Source organism: Pelophylax lessonae (genome assembly GCF_965119305.1).
Source record: "Pelophylax lessonae genome assembly, chromosome: 4".
Taxonomy (NCBI): domain Eukaryota; kingdom Metazoa; phylum Chordata; class Amphibia; order Anura; family Ranidae; genus Pelophylax; species Pelophylax lessonae.
Genome location: NC_138771.1, coordinates 655,357,989 through 655,371,970, shown reverse-complemented (window position 1 = coordinate 655,371,970; position 13,982 = coordinate 655,357,989). Strand labels below are relative to the sequence as shown.

Sequence of the window (13,982 nt, the reverse complement as noted above, 5' to 3'; positions counted from 1 at the left end):
TTGTTTATAATAGGAATAGGGTAAGCCTTCTGTTCCAGGGGATTTGTGGAGAGGAAGCTGTTTAATGACAGCCATAAATTCTTTTAAAGTAATTTCCTCATTTCAGGATGATAAGTCAGTTGGGGTTAACTTGGGTAGCTAAAGGGAGGACATAAAACTCTCATGTATCTTTGTCTCGAAAGAGGGATGTAGGGTACGTGGCCGGCCGTGGACCTGAATGGATGCAGAGTGAGAGAGCTCTGGCGCAAAGTTCTATTAGTGGCTCACAAGGTACTGGAGACCTAGCAGCACCAGCCAACTCTATCCTGTTGACTCCCATGCCTTCTGCTGACATGGCAAAGAGAGGCAATACACACTCTGGCCTGCAGAAGCGTATAGAATTCTTCCCTCTGGCCGGAGACCAACTCATCCAGCATGGCAGTGGCAGCCTCTCTCCCGCCTCCACCCCTGGTGTCAGGGCTAGTACGGGGCACTCAGTGGATGGTTTCTGTGACACAGACACAGAACTCCTTCGGCTGCACTCTGGTGAGTCCTCCTCTTCCCCCAATAATCCCACTACTCCCACTACATGAAGCCCAGCTAAAACTAAAAAAATCTAGACAGGGAGACACACAGGGTTCCCACCATACCCCACATGAGGTACCTGTATTGTAGCCCTCCAGAGCGCCCATTAGAGGAGTTTCCCAGCCTTCCACTTTGTCTGACTTATGTAATACGTTGCTGGCCCTGAGAGGCTCTCTACTATCTGACATGTCATCCATGATAGATCATGTCTACGCAGCTGTACAAGAGCTGTCCCTAAGAACGTTTCATGCTGAAACCAAGTTCACTGACATTTGTCATGCCCACAATGATCTCGTAGATGGATTCACTGATCATGATGCTGCGATTCAACGCATTTTCGCTTGCAGACCTGGAGGACTGATTTTGCCGCAATAACATAAAATTTCCAGATTTTCCTGAGATGGTCACTCAGCCTCCCTTACAAGATTTCTTTTGTCAGCTTCTGATGGAACTGCTTCCTTCAGCTTTGGATGTCCACCTAATTATTGAACGGGTGCATCGGGTCCCTAAGCCACCTTCTGGACTCTATTCCATGAGATGTCCTTGCACGCATACATTTTTACCACATCAAAGAGCAACCTAGGACAGCCACAAGAAGAAACCCTAAGTTATCTGCAAAATTTGCAAGGATTTCCCACTACACTGATCTCTCCACAGCCACTATACAAGCCTGACGTCAACTTTCCACTATTACGAAAGCTTTTCGCAACCCAAAAAATTGTCTACCAATGGGGTCACTCCATCAAGCTGCTCATCACCTACCAGGGGGAAAAAACATGCTGAAAATTTAAAAATGGCCTGATCAGGAAGAGGGTGAAAGTGTCTGGTATTGAGGTGGTTAAAAGGCAAGTATTTTTAATCCAAGTAGCAATACCTGCTTTGCCGGAAGTATATGAGGCTACAAAATAGGTTGAGAAATGTTTCAAAACAAAATTGAGATCACTCCCCTCACAAAAATGTCTTTCTTGTACAATGTATGACATTTGTAACATACATAGAGCCATAAACAAAATGTACAGTAAATACCCATATATCTCACAATAGTGAGTACACCCCTCACATTTTTGTATATATTTTATTATATCTTTTCATGTGACAACACTGAAGAAATGATACTTTGCTACAATGTAAAGTAGTGAGTAGAGATGGACAAACATCAGCCGGGGCGGTTCGCGAAGGTCAGCCGCAAAAGTTCGCGAACCGCGAGTATGCGGCAGGCCCCATTGACTAATGGGAAGCGAACTTTAAAAACCTTTAGGTCATATTTGCAGCCACAAAAGACGTACTAGCTGTGCACAAATAGTCCCAGCACATGGACAATGTCATAACAGAAGTATTGCAATTGAAAAAGTTGCCCTAATTTTTTATTTTACAGCAAAAAATAATTTTTTTTTCATAAATCAGCCAGAACTGACAGCAGCCGGTAAATACATTGTCTAATACATATAGGGTCCATTCACACATCTGTAAAATGGGTCTGCATCCATTCTACAATTTGGCGGAACCTTTACAGACCCATTGATTTTCAATTCCAGTCTGAAAAATTAGGCATTCACAGGACAAAGAAGTGTCGGCCATTCCAGGCCCCAAAAATTAGCCCACATGCATTTACCTGACAGCTAAGAACGTAGTATTCTGTGGCTGAAGGTACATTTGGCATTCACAGGATACAGAAGTAAATGTCGGCCAGTATAGGCCCCAAAAATTAGCCCACATGGGTTTAACTGACAGCAAAGTATGTAGTGTATTTGATGGCTAGAGGTACATTAGGCATTCACACAGGATAGAGAAGTCAGTGTCGGGCCTGTATAGGCCCCAAAAATTAGCCCACATGGGTTTAACTGACAGCAAAGAAGGTAGTGTATTTGATGGCTAGAGGTACAATAGGAATTCACAGTGTACAGAAGTGGGTTGAGGTTGAGGTGGTTAAAAGGCAAGTATTTTTAATCAAAGTAGCAATACCTGCTTTGCCGGAAGTATGAGGCTACAAAATAGGTTGAGAAATGTTTCAAAACAAAATTGAGATCACTCCCCTCACAAAAATGTCTTTGTACAAATATGACATTTGTATGAGAGGCTTTAAATTCTTTTAGGGCAAACCATCTCCTCAGGAGAGAATTTAGACCTTTTACTTTGTAAGATAACACCCTCAAATATTAAACCTGTAGTTCTAGAAAGTCAGAGAAAATAAGACTGAATTGTATTAGCAATGTTGGAAAAAGTAAAACAATCAAACATACATAGAGCCATAAACAAAATGTACAGTAAATACACATATATACAGTATCTCACAATAGTGAGTACACCCCTCACATTTTTGTATATATTTTATTATATCTTTTCATGTGACAACACTAAATAAATTATACTTTGCTACAATGTAAAGTAGTGAGTAGAGATGGACAAACATCGGCCGGGGCGATTCGCGAAGGTCAGCCGCAAAAGTTTGCAAACCGCGAGTATGTGGCAGGCCCCATTGACTTTAACGGGAGGCGAACTTTAAAAACCTTTAGGTCATATTTGCAGCCACAAAAGACATACTAGCTGTGCACAAATAGTCCCAGCACATGGACAATGTCATAACAGAAGTATTGCAATTGAAAAAGTTGCCCTAATTTATTTTTTTTTTACAGCAAAAAATATATATATTTTTTCATAAATCAGCCAGAACTGACAGCAGCCGGTAAATACATGTCTAATACATATAGGGTCCATTTACACATCTGTAAAATGGGTCTGCATCCATTCTACAATTTGGCTGAACCTTTACAGACCCATAGATTTTCAATTCCAGTCTGAAAAATTAGGCATTCACAGGACAAAGAAGTGTCGGCCATTCCAGGCCCCAAAAATTAGCCCACATGCATTTACCTGACAGCTAAGAACGTAGTATTCTGTGGCTGAAGGTACATTAGGCATTCACAGGATACAGAAGTAAGTGTATGCCAGTATTGGCCCCAAAAATTAGCCCACATGGGTTTACCTGACAGCTAAGTACGTAGTATTCTGTGACTGAAGGTACATTAGGCATTCACAGGATACAGAAGTAAGTGTTGGCCATAAAAGGCCCCAAAAATTAGCCCACATGGGTTTAACTGACAGCAAAGTATGTAGTGTATTTGATGGCTAGAGGTACATTAGGCATTCACACAGGATAGAGAAGTAAGTGTCGGGCCTGTATAGGCCCCAAAAATTAGCCCACAGGGGTTTAACTGACAGCAAAGAATGTAGTATTTGATAGCTAGAGGTGCATTAGGCATTCACAGTGTACAGAAGTAAGTGTCGGCCTGTATAGACTGCAAAAATTAGCTCACATGGGTTTAACTGACAGCAAAGAACGTAGTGTATTTGATAAGAATGGAGGTGATGGCGCTGCTTATATTATAAGGTGTAATTAGGTGGATATTCCTATGTAAACATATATCATCGGATGAATTGTATATAAAAAAGGCTATGGAGAATAGCCACCAGGTGGCGAAGTGTAATGTGCAAAGAAGTGCGGAGATAAATAAATATGTGTATATATACAATATGCAATAGTGATAAAAATAAATAGTCAACAGAGTGAATCTATAAACAACATTAAATAAATCAATCAATAAATAATATAAAATGACTCAAAAATCACGATGATAAAAATTAGTAAAATAGTGCGGGAAAAGCTTGACCAAACAGAATAAATGTGCAAATATACAGGAGAGTATTATTCAAAGTGTACAAATAGGTGATAGTACTAAAAATATAAAAATTATTATAAAAATTAAAGTTCGTGATCAAAAAATTGTGCAAAAGCAATAAAGTGCGGGAAACTTCTTTCCAAAGTGTGCCAATACGTAATAATCAGTCAATTCATATACTAGAATACATCCATAAGTAGGTGAGTGTACCCAGTGAGATAGGTGGGCAGTGACTTACGGTGACCCCCAAGGTGGGTGACTGGTGAGCTGCAAAGTGGCTACTGATGAAAAACCTACTCACCAGATATACCCACCCCACACAGGGGTATAGAGTGGGTATTGTAGATATGCCTCGCTGGTCCTTACTCTGTGTAGTGGTTCCCTTCCTGGGGGAGAATGGTGTGGGGTCCGCGGGGTATCGCAGATATCCTAGCGTGGGGTCCAGTACTAGGGTCTTGTTCCAATATGTCCGATGCTCCGTGGAGGGATCTAGTATGGCCACTCACAAGTATATGGATGGGAGGGTCATAGGAAGTGGAAAGACTCGATAGTGTGATATCGTAGGGGATATTTTATTCAGCAGTATACAATAAATGAATACTCACATTCAATCATATGGAAAACAGCGTGGTATTGGCGTCCCGGAACGCAATGCGTTCCAACTGGAAACCGGAACCGGAAATGACGTGACGGCGCTGTACGCGTTTCGTCATGTGACGTCTTCTGCAGCGTCGCATCATTTCCAAGCCGGCCCTTTTATATACGGTGGTTACCAAGGCTACGGGACTCGTTATGAAGCATAACGAGTGCTGCATGTAAGCCCTGCTGCGGCTCATGCTTTCCTATGTAAGACAAAACCTATGCCTTACAGTCAGAAAACCGAATTGATTCATATTGATGGAAATATTAATAGAATAAATAAAATGATTAAAGACTGTATATATATATATCCCGTGCCAAAATTAAATCATGAACCACCATATATACATACAGGGAGTGAGTGCAGTATATTAAAAACATAGTATACATTATTTATTAAACATGCGTTAAAAATAAAAAAATGTAAAAATAAAGATAAAAAATAAAAAATAAATAATATAAAAGTAATAAGTGTTAAAAATATAATAGGAGGTAATCTTATGTAGTGCGCCATCTTGTGGCTAAAAATATGTATGGTAATAACAGATGGTGAATGTATATTATTACGAACCGAGGATGAGGATAATAATGTATATATATATAAATAGTGTGAGTATGAATAAAAGAATGTACATATAGGAATGTGTATAAAGAAAGAAAATTTAGTGGATATTATGTGTACTTACTTAATTGATAAATAGTAACTGTTAAATTTCATGTAAGTATAAAAAACGTGAAATAAATGAATGAGAACAAAAATACAAAAATACGTAAATTAAATGAATGAGAACAAAAATACATTGTGTATACTCAAAAAATGTGTATGTATAAAAATGTATACATATAAAAAAGGCGACATCTAGTGGAGATTGTGTAGATTGCACAAACCATATGTATATAGATATTAACGATATGTGACCTATAGGCTCAGATACCGTTAGATCATGTTGGGTATTATGCAATATATGAATAGAAATGGTAAATTGGAGTTAGTATTATAAAAATTGGTATATATAGGATGGGATGAATAAAAGACAGATGTTGTGGCATATATAAAAAATAAAAATATAAATATAAAACATATATAGAGAAAGGAGGGAGGATTTAAAATTTAAAAATTGGAGATGAAGCAGTTAAGGTCTATGTCCAGGTTTAACCCCTTAGGCTGGAGAGTATTGAGTCGATAAATCCAACTCGTTTCATTTTTAGAGATTTTAATTTTCTTGTTATCACCTCTCCAGTGTCCAGCAATAGAGTCTATACCCACAAAGGTGAGTCCCCTTGGGTCCTTATTATGTACCTCTGCAAAATGTCTCGGGAGACTATGCTTTGGAGACCCCTTTCTTATATTCTTGATATGCTCCCTGATTCGTACGAACAGAGGTCTGGTGGTCCTGCCGACATACTGAAGTCGACAGGGGCACTCTATTAGGTAGGTTACATGGGTGGTCTGACACGTAATTAATTTATTAATCTTGAACTCTTCTCCACTCCATCTGGATTTAAAATGCAATGTCTTCCTAGGTTGTTTATTCGTAGTTTTACACGGTAAGCACCTATTACACCGAATAAACCCTTTTAAGTCAGGGAACATTTTCACTGGTTTGGGGGGATCAATTGCATTATGGACAAGTTGGTTTCGTAAATTAGGGGCTTTCCGATATATAAATTTCGGTTGTTTGGGTAACAATCTCGACAAAGTTTTATCGGACTTTAATATAGGCCAGTATTTTTTCACGATCTTTTCAGTCTGTCTGAAATTATGATGGAATCCTGTGATAAATGCTAATTCTTTGGGTTTTGCTGGCTTCTTACTCTTATATAAATATTCATCTCTGTCCGTATTTAGTATTTTGTTTCTGGACATAATCAATTTCTGTCTGTCATACCCTTTTTCCTCAAATCTCTTTATTAAAATATCTGTCTGTGATAAATAGTCCTCAGGGTTGTCACAATTTCTTCGGATCCTCACGAATTGACTTCTTGGAATTCCTTCTTTCCATATAGGATGGTGGCAACTACTAGTAGGTATATATCCATTCCTGTCTGTAGGTTTAAAATAAGTTTTGGTTTTAAGTATGTTATTTTCTTTAAAAATATTAAGATCCAAATAATTTATCTGATTAAAACTCCAATCTCCTGTAAACTTGATACCATATGTGTTCTCATTCAGTTTTGAAAAGAAATTGTTTAAAGATTCCTTTGTTCCCTCCCATAAAATGATGATGTCGTCGATATAACGTCGGTAGAATTTTAATTCCGGAATATTTTGGGTATAAATGGTCTTTTCTTCTAGGAGATCCATAAATAGATTTGCTACGCTAGGTGCGTAGCGGGCTCCCATTGCGACTCCTTTGGTTTGTAAATAATAGTCATTCTTATGCCAAAAGAAGTTGCTGCTCATAGTAAGTTTTAGACCGTCCAAAATGTATTTAATTTGTGTTTGTTTTAACTGGGTGCGTTCATGTAAAGCAACATCTACCGCTTGTAGTCCATCTGTTTGTCTTATGCTGGTGTAAAGGGAGTTGGCGTCTATTGTAGCCAAGATGCAGTCTTCTGGTAGCTGTACTTCCTTGAGTATTTTTATCAGCTCCGAGCTATCTTTCAGGTACGATTTGCCCATTTTTACTGCTGGTTGTAAATATCCATCCAGATATTCACCCAATCTGGAAAACAGTGAGTCCACACCGCTCACTATGGGTCGTCCAGGGGGCTTAACGGGGTCTTTATGTATTTTGGGCAAATAATACAGTACTGGAATCTTGCTTGTCTCAGGTAGTAAATATTGTGCTTCTTTATCATTTAGTATTCCTAATTTTGTACCTTTATTAATGAAGTCTTTGAGTTTTTTCCTATATGTCTTAGTTGGATTATTTCTCAGTTTTTCATAGGTGCCTTCTACTCTTAGTAGATTATTCATTTCTTCTTCATAGTCAGTCTTATTTAAAATCACTAGTCCTCCTCCTTTGTCTGCGGGTCGAATTATAATTCCCTTCCTATCCTCTAATTGTTTAATTGCTGATTTTACCTTATCATATTTTTTGTGTGGTTTCTTAATTTTCCTCAGGTCCTCTTCTACCATTTTTTTAAAAGCGCTAATACACTCTCCGCCGGGTACTTGTGGATTAAAAACCGAGTGATTCCTGAGACCTGAGTGTACAAAATTGGGGTCAGGGGTGGAAGATGTGTACCCTTTTAATTTAAAGAACTTTTTAATGTTCAATTTTCTTAAAAATTTGTGAAGATCAATAAAAATTTCAAAGGGGTCGGCATCTTTGGTGGGAGCGAATTTGAGGCCAAGGTCTAAAAGATGAAGTTCTTCATCATTAAAAACAATATCTGTGAGATTAAAAATACCTTGACCTAAAATTCTCGCCTTCGTTTTCTTCCTCCCACCTCTCTTCCCCCTCTTACGTCTTCTTCTTCCCAGTATTGGCTCTGTTGTTGGGGTCTCATATATCCTCCTGGGGGGGGTCCCCTCCATTGATTCTGGTATTCTCCTCCTCTGTATGTGTTGGGTCTTCTGTCTTGAGGGTAATTGTAGTTCCATCTGTTCTGCTGATCTTGTGGTCCTCTCCATCCCATTCTTCCTTGTGGTCTGTACCATCCTTGTTGTCTGTATGGAGGTGGTGGTCTTCTTTGGTGGCCTCCGCGGAAAAAATCCCTCTGTGTATTGTAATTAGGTCTGTCTCTATAATCTCTGACAGGAGTGTGTGTTTCTATCATGGCTAACGGAGAAAATCTATTGTACGTTGGAAGATTATAATTCCTTTGGTTGGGTGTGTTAACTCTATCATAGTCCCTAGGTGGTGTGCGTGGTCTCTCTTGAATTCTAGGGGTATTCCTGGGTGGTAAGAATCTGTTCTCTTGTATAGATGGTCTGTTGTCTTCTGTTTCCCTGTTAGGTCTGAAAGTAAATACCTGTGGGGTTCTTGGAGCTGGCGTGGTTATGGATTCCTCATATTCTTCTTCGTCCACTGATGTTTCTCTAGACTCGAAGGCATTAGGGGTATTGGGAATCTCCATTTCCTCTTCTGCTGCTTGCCACTTATACACTTTGGAGTTTTTATAGTCGGTGACATCTCTGCTGTACTTTTTTTGCTTTTTCTGTTGTATAGCCGAATCGTACTTGGCAATATAAGTTTGTAATTCTTTTTCTTTGTCCTTATATTCTTTATGTAGTAGGAATGGAATAAGTGCCGTTTTCAGATCTGTTATTTGTGTTTCTATATTCCTTAATTTAGTCTGTCTCCTTTTAATGATAAGTGTGAGGAGATCTGTCTCGCACCGGTTAAAAAATATATACCATTCCTCTGTTAAGGTGATGTCATTAAGACCATCATTGGGATTGATATCCCACCTTAGTCGTCTGGGGGTAATTTTATCTCTAATGTACATTTCTAAAGTAGAAATGTCCCACCAGACCCTGAGCTGCTTCTCCAAAGCGTGTTTAAGTTGTTTAAAAAGCCCGTCCATATCCTGTCTGTTGGTTACTCTCTCCTGATTAAAAATATCTTCAATATTGATTTTCCTATTATTTATATATCCGAAGATATCCGAAGCTGCAGGATTGGCCATGCCCAAGAAAGGGTATGTGTATGTAAAAAGATAATAGAATCCGCGCTAAGGAATCAAAGGATATAAATAAGTACTAATAAGCTGCAGCCTCACTTAAACTATAGCCAAAAGACTATATAAATAGATAAGAATGGAGGTGATGGCGCTGCTTATATTATAAGGTGTAATTAGGTGGATATTCCTATGTAAACATATATCATCGGATGAATTGTATATAAAAAAGGCTATGGAGAATAGCCACCAGGTGGCGAAGTGTAATGTGCAAAGAAGTGCGGAGATAAATAAATATGTGTATATATACAATATGCAATAGTGATAAAAATAAATAGTCAACAGAGTGAATCTATAAACAACATTAAATAAATCAATCAATAAATAATATAAAATGACTCAAAAATCACGATGATAAAAATTAGTAAAATAGTGCGGGAAAAGCTTGACCAAACAGAATAAATGTGCAAATATACAGGAGAGTATTATTCAAAGTGTACAAATAGGTGATAGTACTAAAAATATAAAAATTATTATAAAAATTAAAGTTCGTGATCAAAAAATTGTGCAAAAGCAATAAAGTGCGGGAAACTTCTTTCCAAAGTGTGCCAATACGTAATAATCAGTCAATTCATATACTAGAATACATCCATAAGTAGGTGAGTGTACCCAGTGAGATAGGTGGGCAGTGACTTACGGTGACCCCCAAGGTGGGTGACTGGTGAGCTGCAAAGTGGCTACTGATGAAAAACCTACTCACCAGATATACACTCACCTACTTATGGATGTATTCTAGTATATGAATTGACTGATTATTACGTATTGGCACACTTTGGAAAGAAGTTTCCCGCACTTTATTGCTTTTGCACAATTTTTTGATCACGAACTTTAATTTTTATAATAATTTTTATATTTTTAGTACTATCACCTATTTGTACACTTTGAATAATACTCTCCTGTATATTTGCACATTTATTCTGTTTGGTCAAGCTTTTCCCGCACCATTTTACTAATTTTTATCATCGTGATTTTTGAGTCATTTTATATTATTTATTGATTGATTTATTTAATGTTGTTTATAGATTCACTCTGTTGACTATTTATTTTTATCACTATTGCATATTGTATATATACACATATTTATTTATCTCCGCACTTCTTTGCACATTACACTTCGCCACCTGGTGGCTATTCTCCATAGCCTTTTTTATATACAATTCATCCGATGATATATGTTTACATAGGAATATCCACCTAATTACACCTTATAATATAAGCAGCGCCATCACCTCCATTCTTATCTATTTATATAGTCTTTTGGCTATAGTTTAAGTGAGGCTGCAGCTTATTAGTACTTATTTATATCCTTTGATTCCTTAGCGCGGATTCTATTATCTTTTTACATACACATACCCTTTCTTGGGCATGGCCAATCCTGCAGCTTCGGATATCTTCGGATATATAAATAATAGGAAAATCAATATTGAAGATATTTTTAATCAGGAGAGAGTAACCAACAGACAGGATATGGACGGGCTTTTTAAACAACTTAAACACGCTTTGGAGAAGCAGCTCAGGGTCTGGTGGGACATTTCTACTTTAGAAATGTACATTAGAGATAAAATTACCCCCAGACGACTAAGGTGGGATATCAATCCCAATGATGGTCTTAATGACATCACCTTAACAGAGGAATGGTATATATTTTTTAACCGGTGCGAGACAGATCTCCTCACACTTATCATTAAAAGGAGACAGACTAAATTAAGGAATATAGAAACACAAATAACAGATCTGAAAACGGCACTTATTCCATTCCTACTACATAAAGAATATAAGGACAAAGAAAAAGAATTACAAACTTATATTGCCAAGTACGATTCGGCTATACAACAGAAAAAGCAAAAAAAGTACAGCAGAGATGTCACCGACTATAAAAACTCCAAAGTGTATAAGTGGCAAGCAGCAGAAGAGGAAATGGAGATTCCCAATACCCCTAATGCCTTCGAGTCTAGAGAAACATCAGTGGACGAAGAAGAATATGAGGAATCCATAACCACGCCAGCTCCAAGAACCCCACAGGTATTTACTTTCAGACCTAACAGGGAAACAGAAGACAACAGACCATCTATACAAGAGAACAGATTCTTACCACCCAGGAATACCCCTAGAATTCAAGAGAGACCACGCACACCACCTAGGGACTATGATAGAGTTAACACACCCAACCAAAGGAATTATAATCTTCCAACGTACAATAGATTTTCTCCGTTAGCCATGATAGAAACACACACTCCTGTCAGAGATTATAGAGACAGACCTAATTACAATACACAGAGGGATTTTTTCCGCGGAGGCCACCAAAGAAGACCACCACCTCCATACAGACAACAAGGATGGTACAGACCACAAGGAAGAATGGGATGGAGAGGACCACAAGATCAGCAGAACAGATGGAACTACAATTACCCTCAAGACAGAAGACCCAACACATACAGAGGAGGAGAATACCAGAATCAATGGAGGGGACCCCCCCCAGGAGGATATATGAGACCCCAACAACAGAGCCAATACTGGGAAGAAGAAGACGTAAGAGGGGGAAGAGAGGTGGGAGGAAGAAAACGAAGGCGAGAATTTTAGGTCAAGGTATTTTTAATCTCACAGATATTGTTTTTAATGATGAAGAACTTCATCTTTTAGACCTTGGCCTCAAATTCGCTCCCACCAAAGATGCCGACCCCTTTGAAATTTTTATTGATCTTCACAAATTTTTAAGAAAATTGAACATTAAAAAGTTCTTTAAATTAAAAGGGTACACATCTTCCACCCCTGACCCCAATTTTGTACACTCAGGTCTCAGGAATCACTCGGTTTTTAATCCACAAGTACCCGGCGGAGAGTGTATTAGCGCTTTTAAAAAAATGGTAGAAGAGGACCTGAGGAAAATTAAGAAACCACACAAAAAATATGATAAGGTAAAATCAGCAATTAAACAATTAGAGGATAGGAAGGGAATTATAATTCGACCCGCAGACAAAGGAGGAGGACTAGTGATTTTAAATAAGACTGACTATGAAGAAGAAATGAATAATCTACTAAGAGTAGAAGGCACCTATGAAAAACTGAGAAATAATCCAACTAAGACATATAGGAAAAAACTCAAAGACTTCATTAATAAAGGTACAAAATTAGGAATACTAAATGATAAAGAAGCACAATATTTACTACCTGAGACAAGCAAGATTCCAGTACTGTATTATTTGCCCAAAATACATAAAGACCCCGTTAAGCCCCCTGGACGACCCATAGTGAGCGGTGTGGACTCACTGTTTTCCAGATTGGGTGAATATCTGGATGGATATTTACAACCAGCAGTAAAAATGGGCAAATCGTACCTGAAAGATAGCTCGGAGCTGATAAAAATACTCAAGGAAGTACAGCTACCAGAAGACTGCATCTTGGCTACAATAGACGCCAACTCCCTTTACACCAGCATAAGACAAACAGATGGACTACAAGCGGTAGATGTTGCTTTACATGAACGCACCCAGTTAAAACAAACACAAATTAAATACATTTTGGACGGTCTAAAACTTACTATGAGCAGCAACTTCTTTTGGCATAAGAATGACTATTATTTACAAACCAAAGGAGTCGCAATGGGAGCCCGCTACGCACCTAGCGTAGCAAATCTATTTATGGATCTCCTAGAAGAAAAGACCATTTATACCCAAAATATTCCGGAATTAAAATTCTACCGACGTTATATCGACGACATCATCATTTTATGGGAGGGAACAAAGGAATCTTTAAACAATTTCTTTTCAAAACTGAATGAGAACACATATGGTATCAAGTTTACAGGAGATTGGAGTTTTAATCAGATAAATTATTTGGATCTTAATATTTTTAAAGAAAATAACATACTTAAAACCAAAACTTATTTTAAACCTACAGACAGGAATGGATATATACCTACTAGTAGTTGCCACCATCCTATATGGAAAGAAGGAATTCCAAGAAGTCAATTCGTGAGGATCCGAAGAAATTGTGACAACCCTGAGGACTATTTATCACAGACAGATATTTTAATAAAGAGATTTGAGGAAAAAGGGTATGACAGACAGAAATTGATTATGTCCAGAAACAAAATACTAAATACGGACAGAGATGAATATTTATATAAGAGTAAGAAGCCAGCAAAACCCAAAGAATTAGCATTTATCACAGGATTCCATCATAATTTCAGACAGACTGAAAAGATCGTGAAAAAATACTGGCCTATATTAAAGTCCGATAAAACTTTGTCGAGATTGTTACCCAAACAACCGAAATTTATATATCGGAAAGCCCCTAATTTACGAAACCAACTTGTCCATAATGCAATTGATCCCCCCAAACCAGTGAAAATGTTCCCTGACTTAAAAGGGTTTATTCGGTGTAATAGGTGCTTACCGTGTAAAACTACGAATAAACAACCTAGGAAGACATTGCATTTTAAATCCAGATGGAGTGGAGAAGAGTTCAAGATTA

The 13,982-nt window shown here is 38.0% G+C and overlaps 1 protein-coding gene across 1 annotated transcript in view; it reads right to left on the bottom strand.

Annotated features, from left to right (window-relative positions):
• The window catches only part of LOC309553050 (uncharacterized protein), a gene marked incomplete at its 3' end in the record, with an annotated part of 83,667 nt that overhangs the window by 28,247 nt on the left and 41,438 nt on the right, over positions 1 to 13,982 (bottom strand). Inside the window, exons 2-4 of the mRNA XM_082253948.1 lie at positions 11,444 to 11,547; positions 8,802 to 9,503; positions 2,527 to 2,548 (exon numbers count right to left, since the gene is read on the bottom strand). Of these exons, the coding sequence (XP_082110074.1) occupies positions 2,527 to 2,548; positions 8,802 to 9,503; positions 11,444 to 11,547 (828 nt within the window). The remainder of the gene's footprint in view (positions 1 to 2,526; positions 2,549 to 8,801; positions 9,504 to 11,443; positions 11,548 to 13,982) is intronic.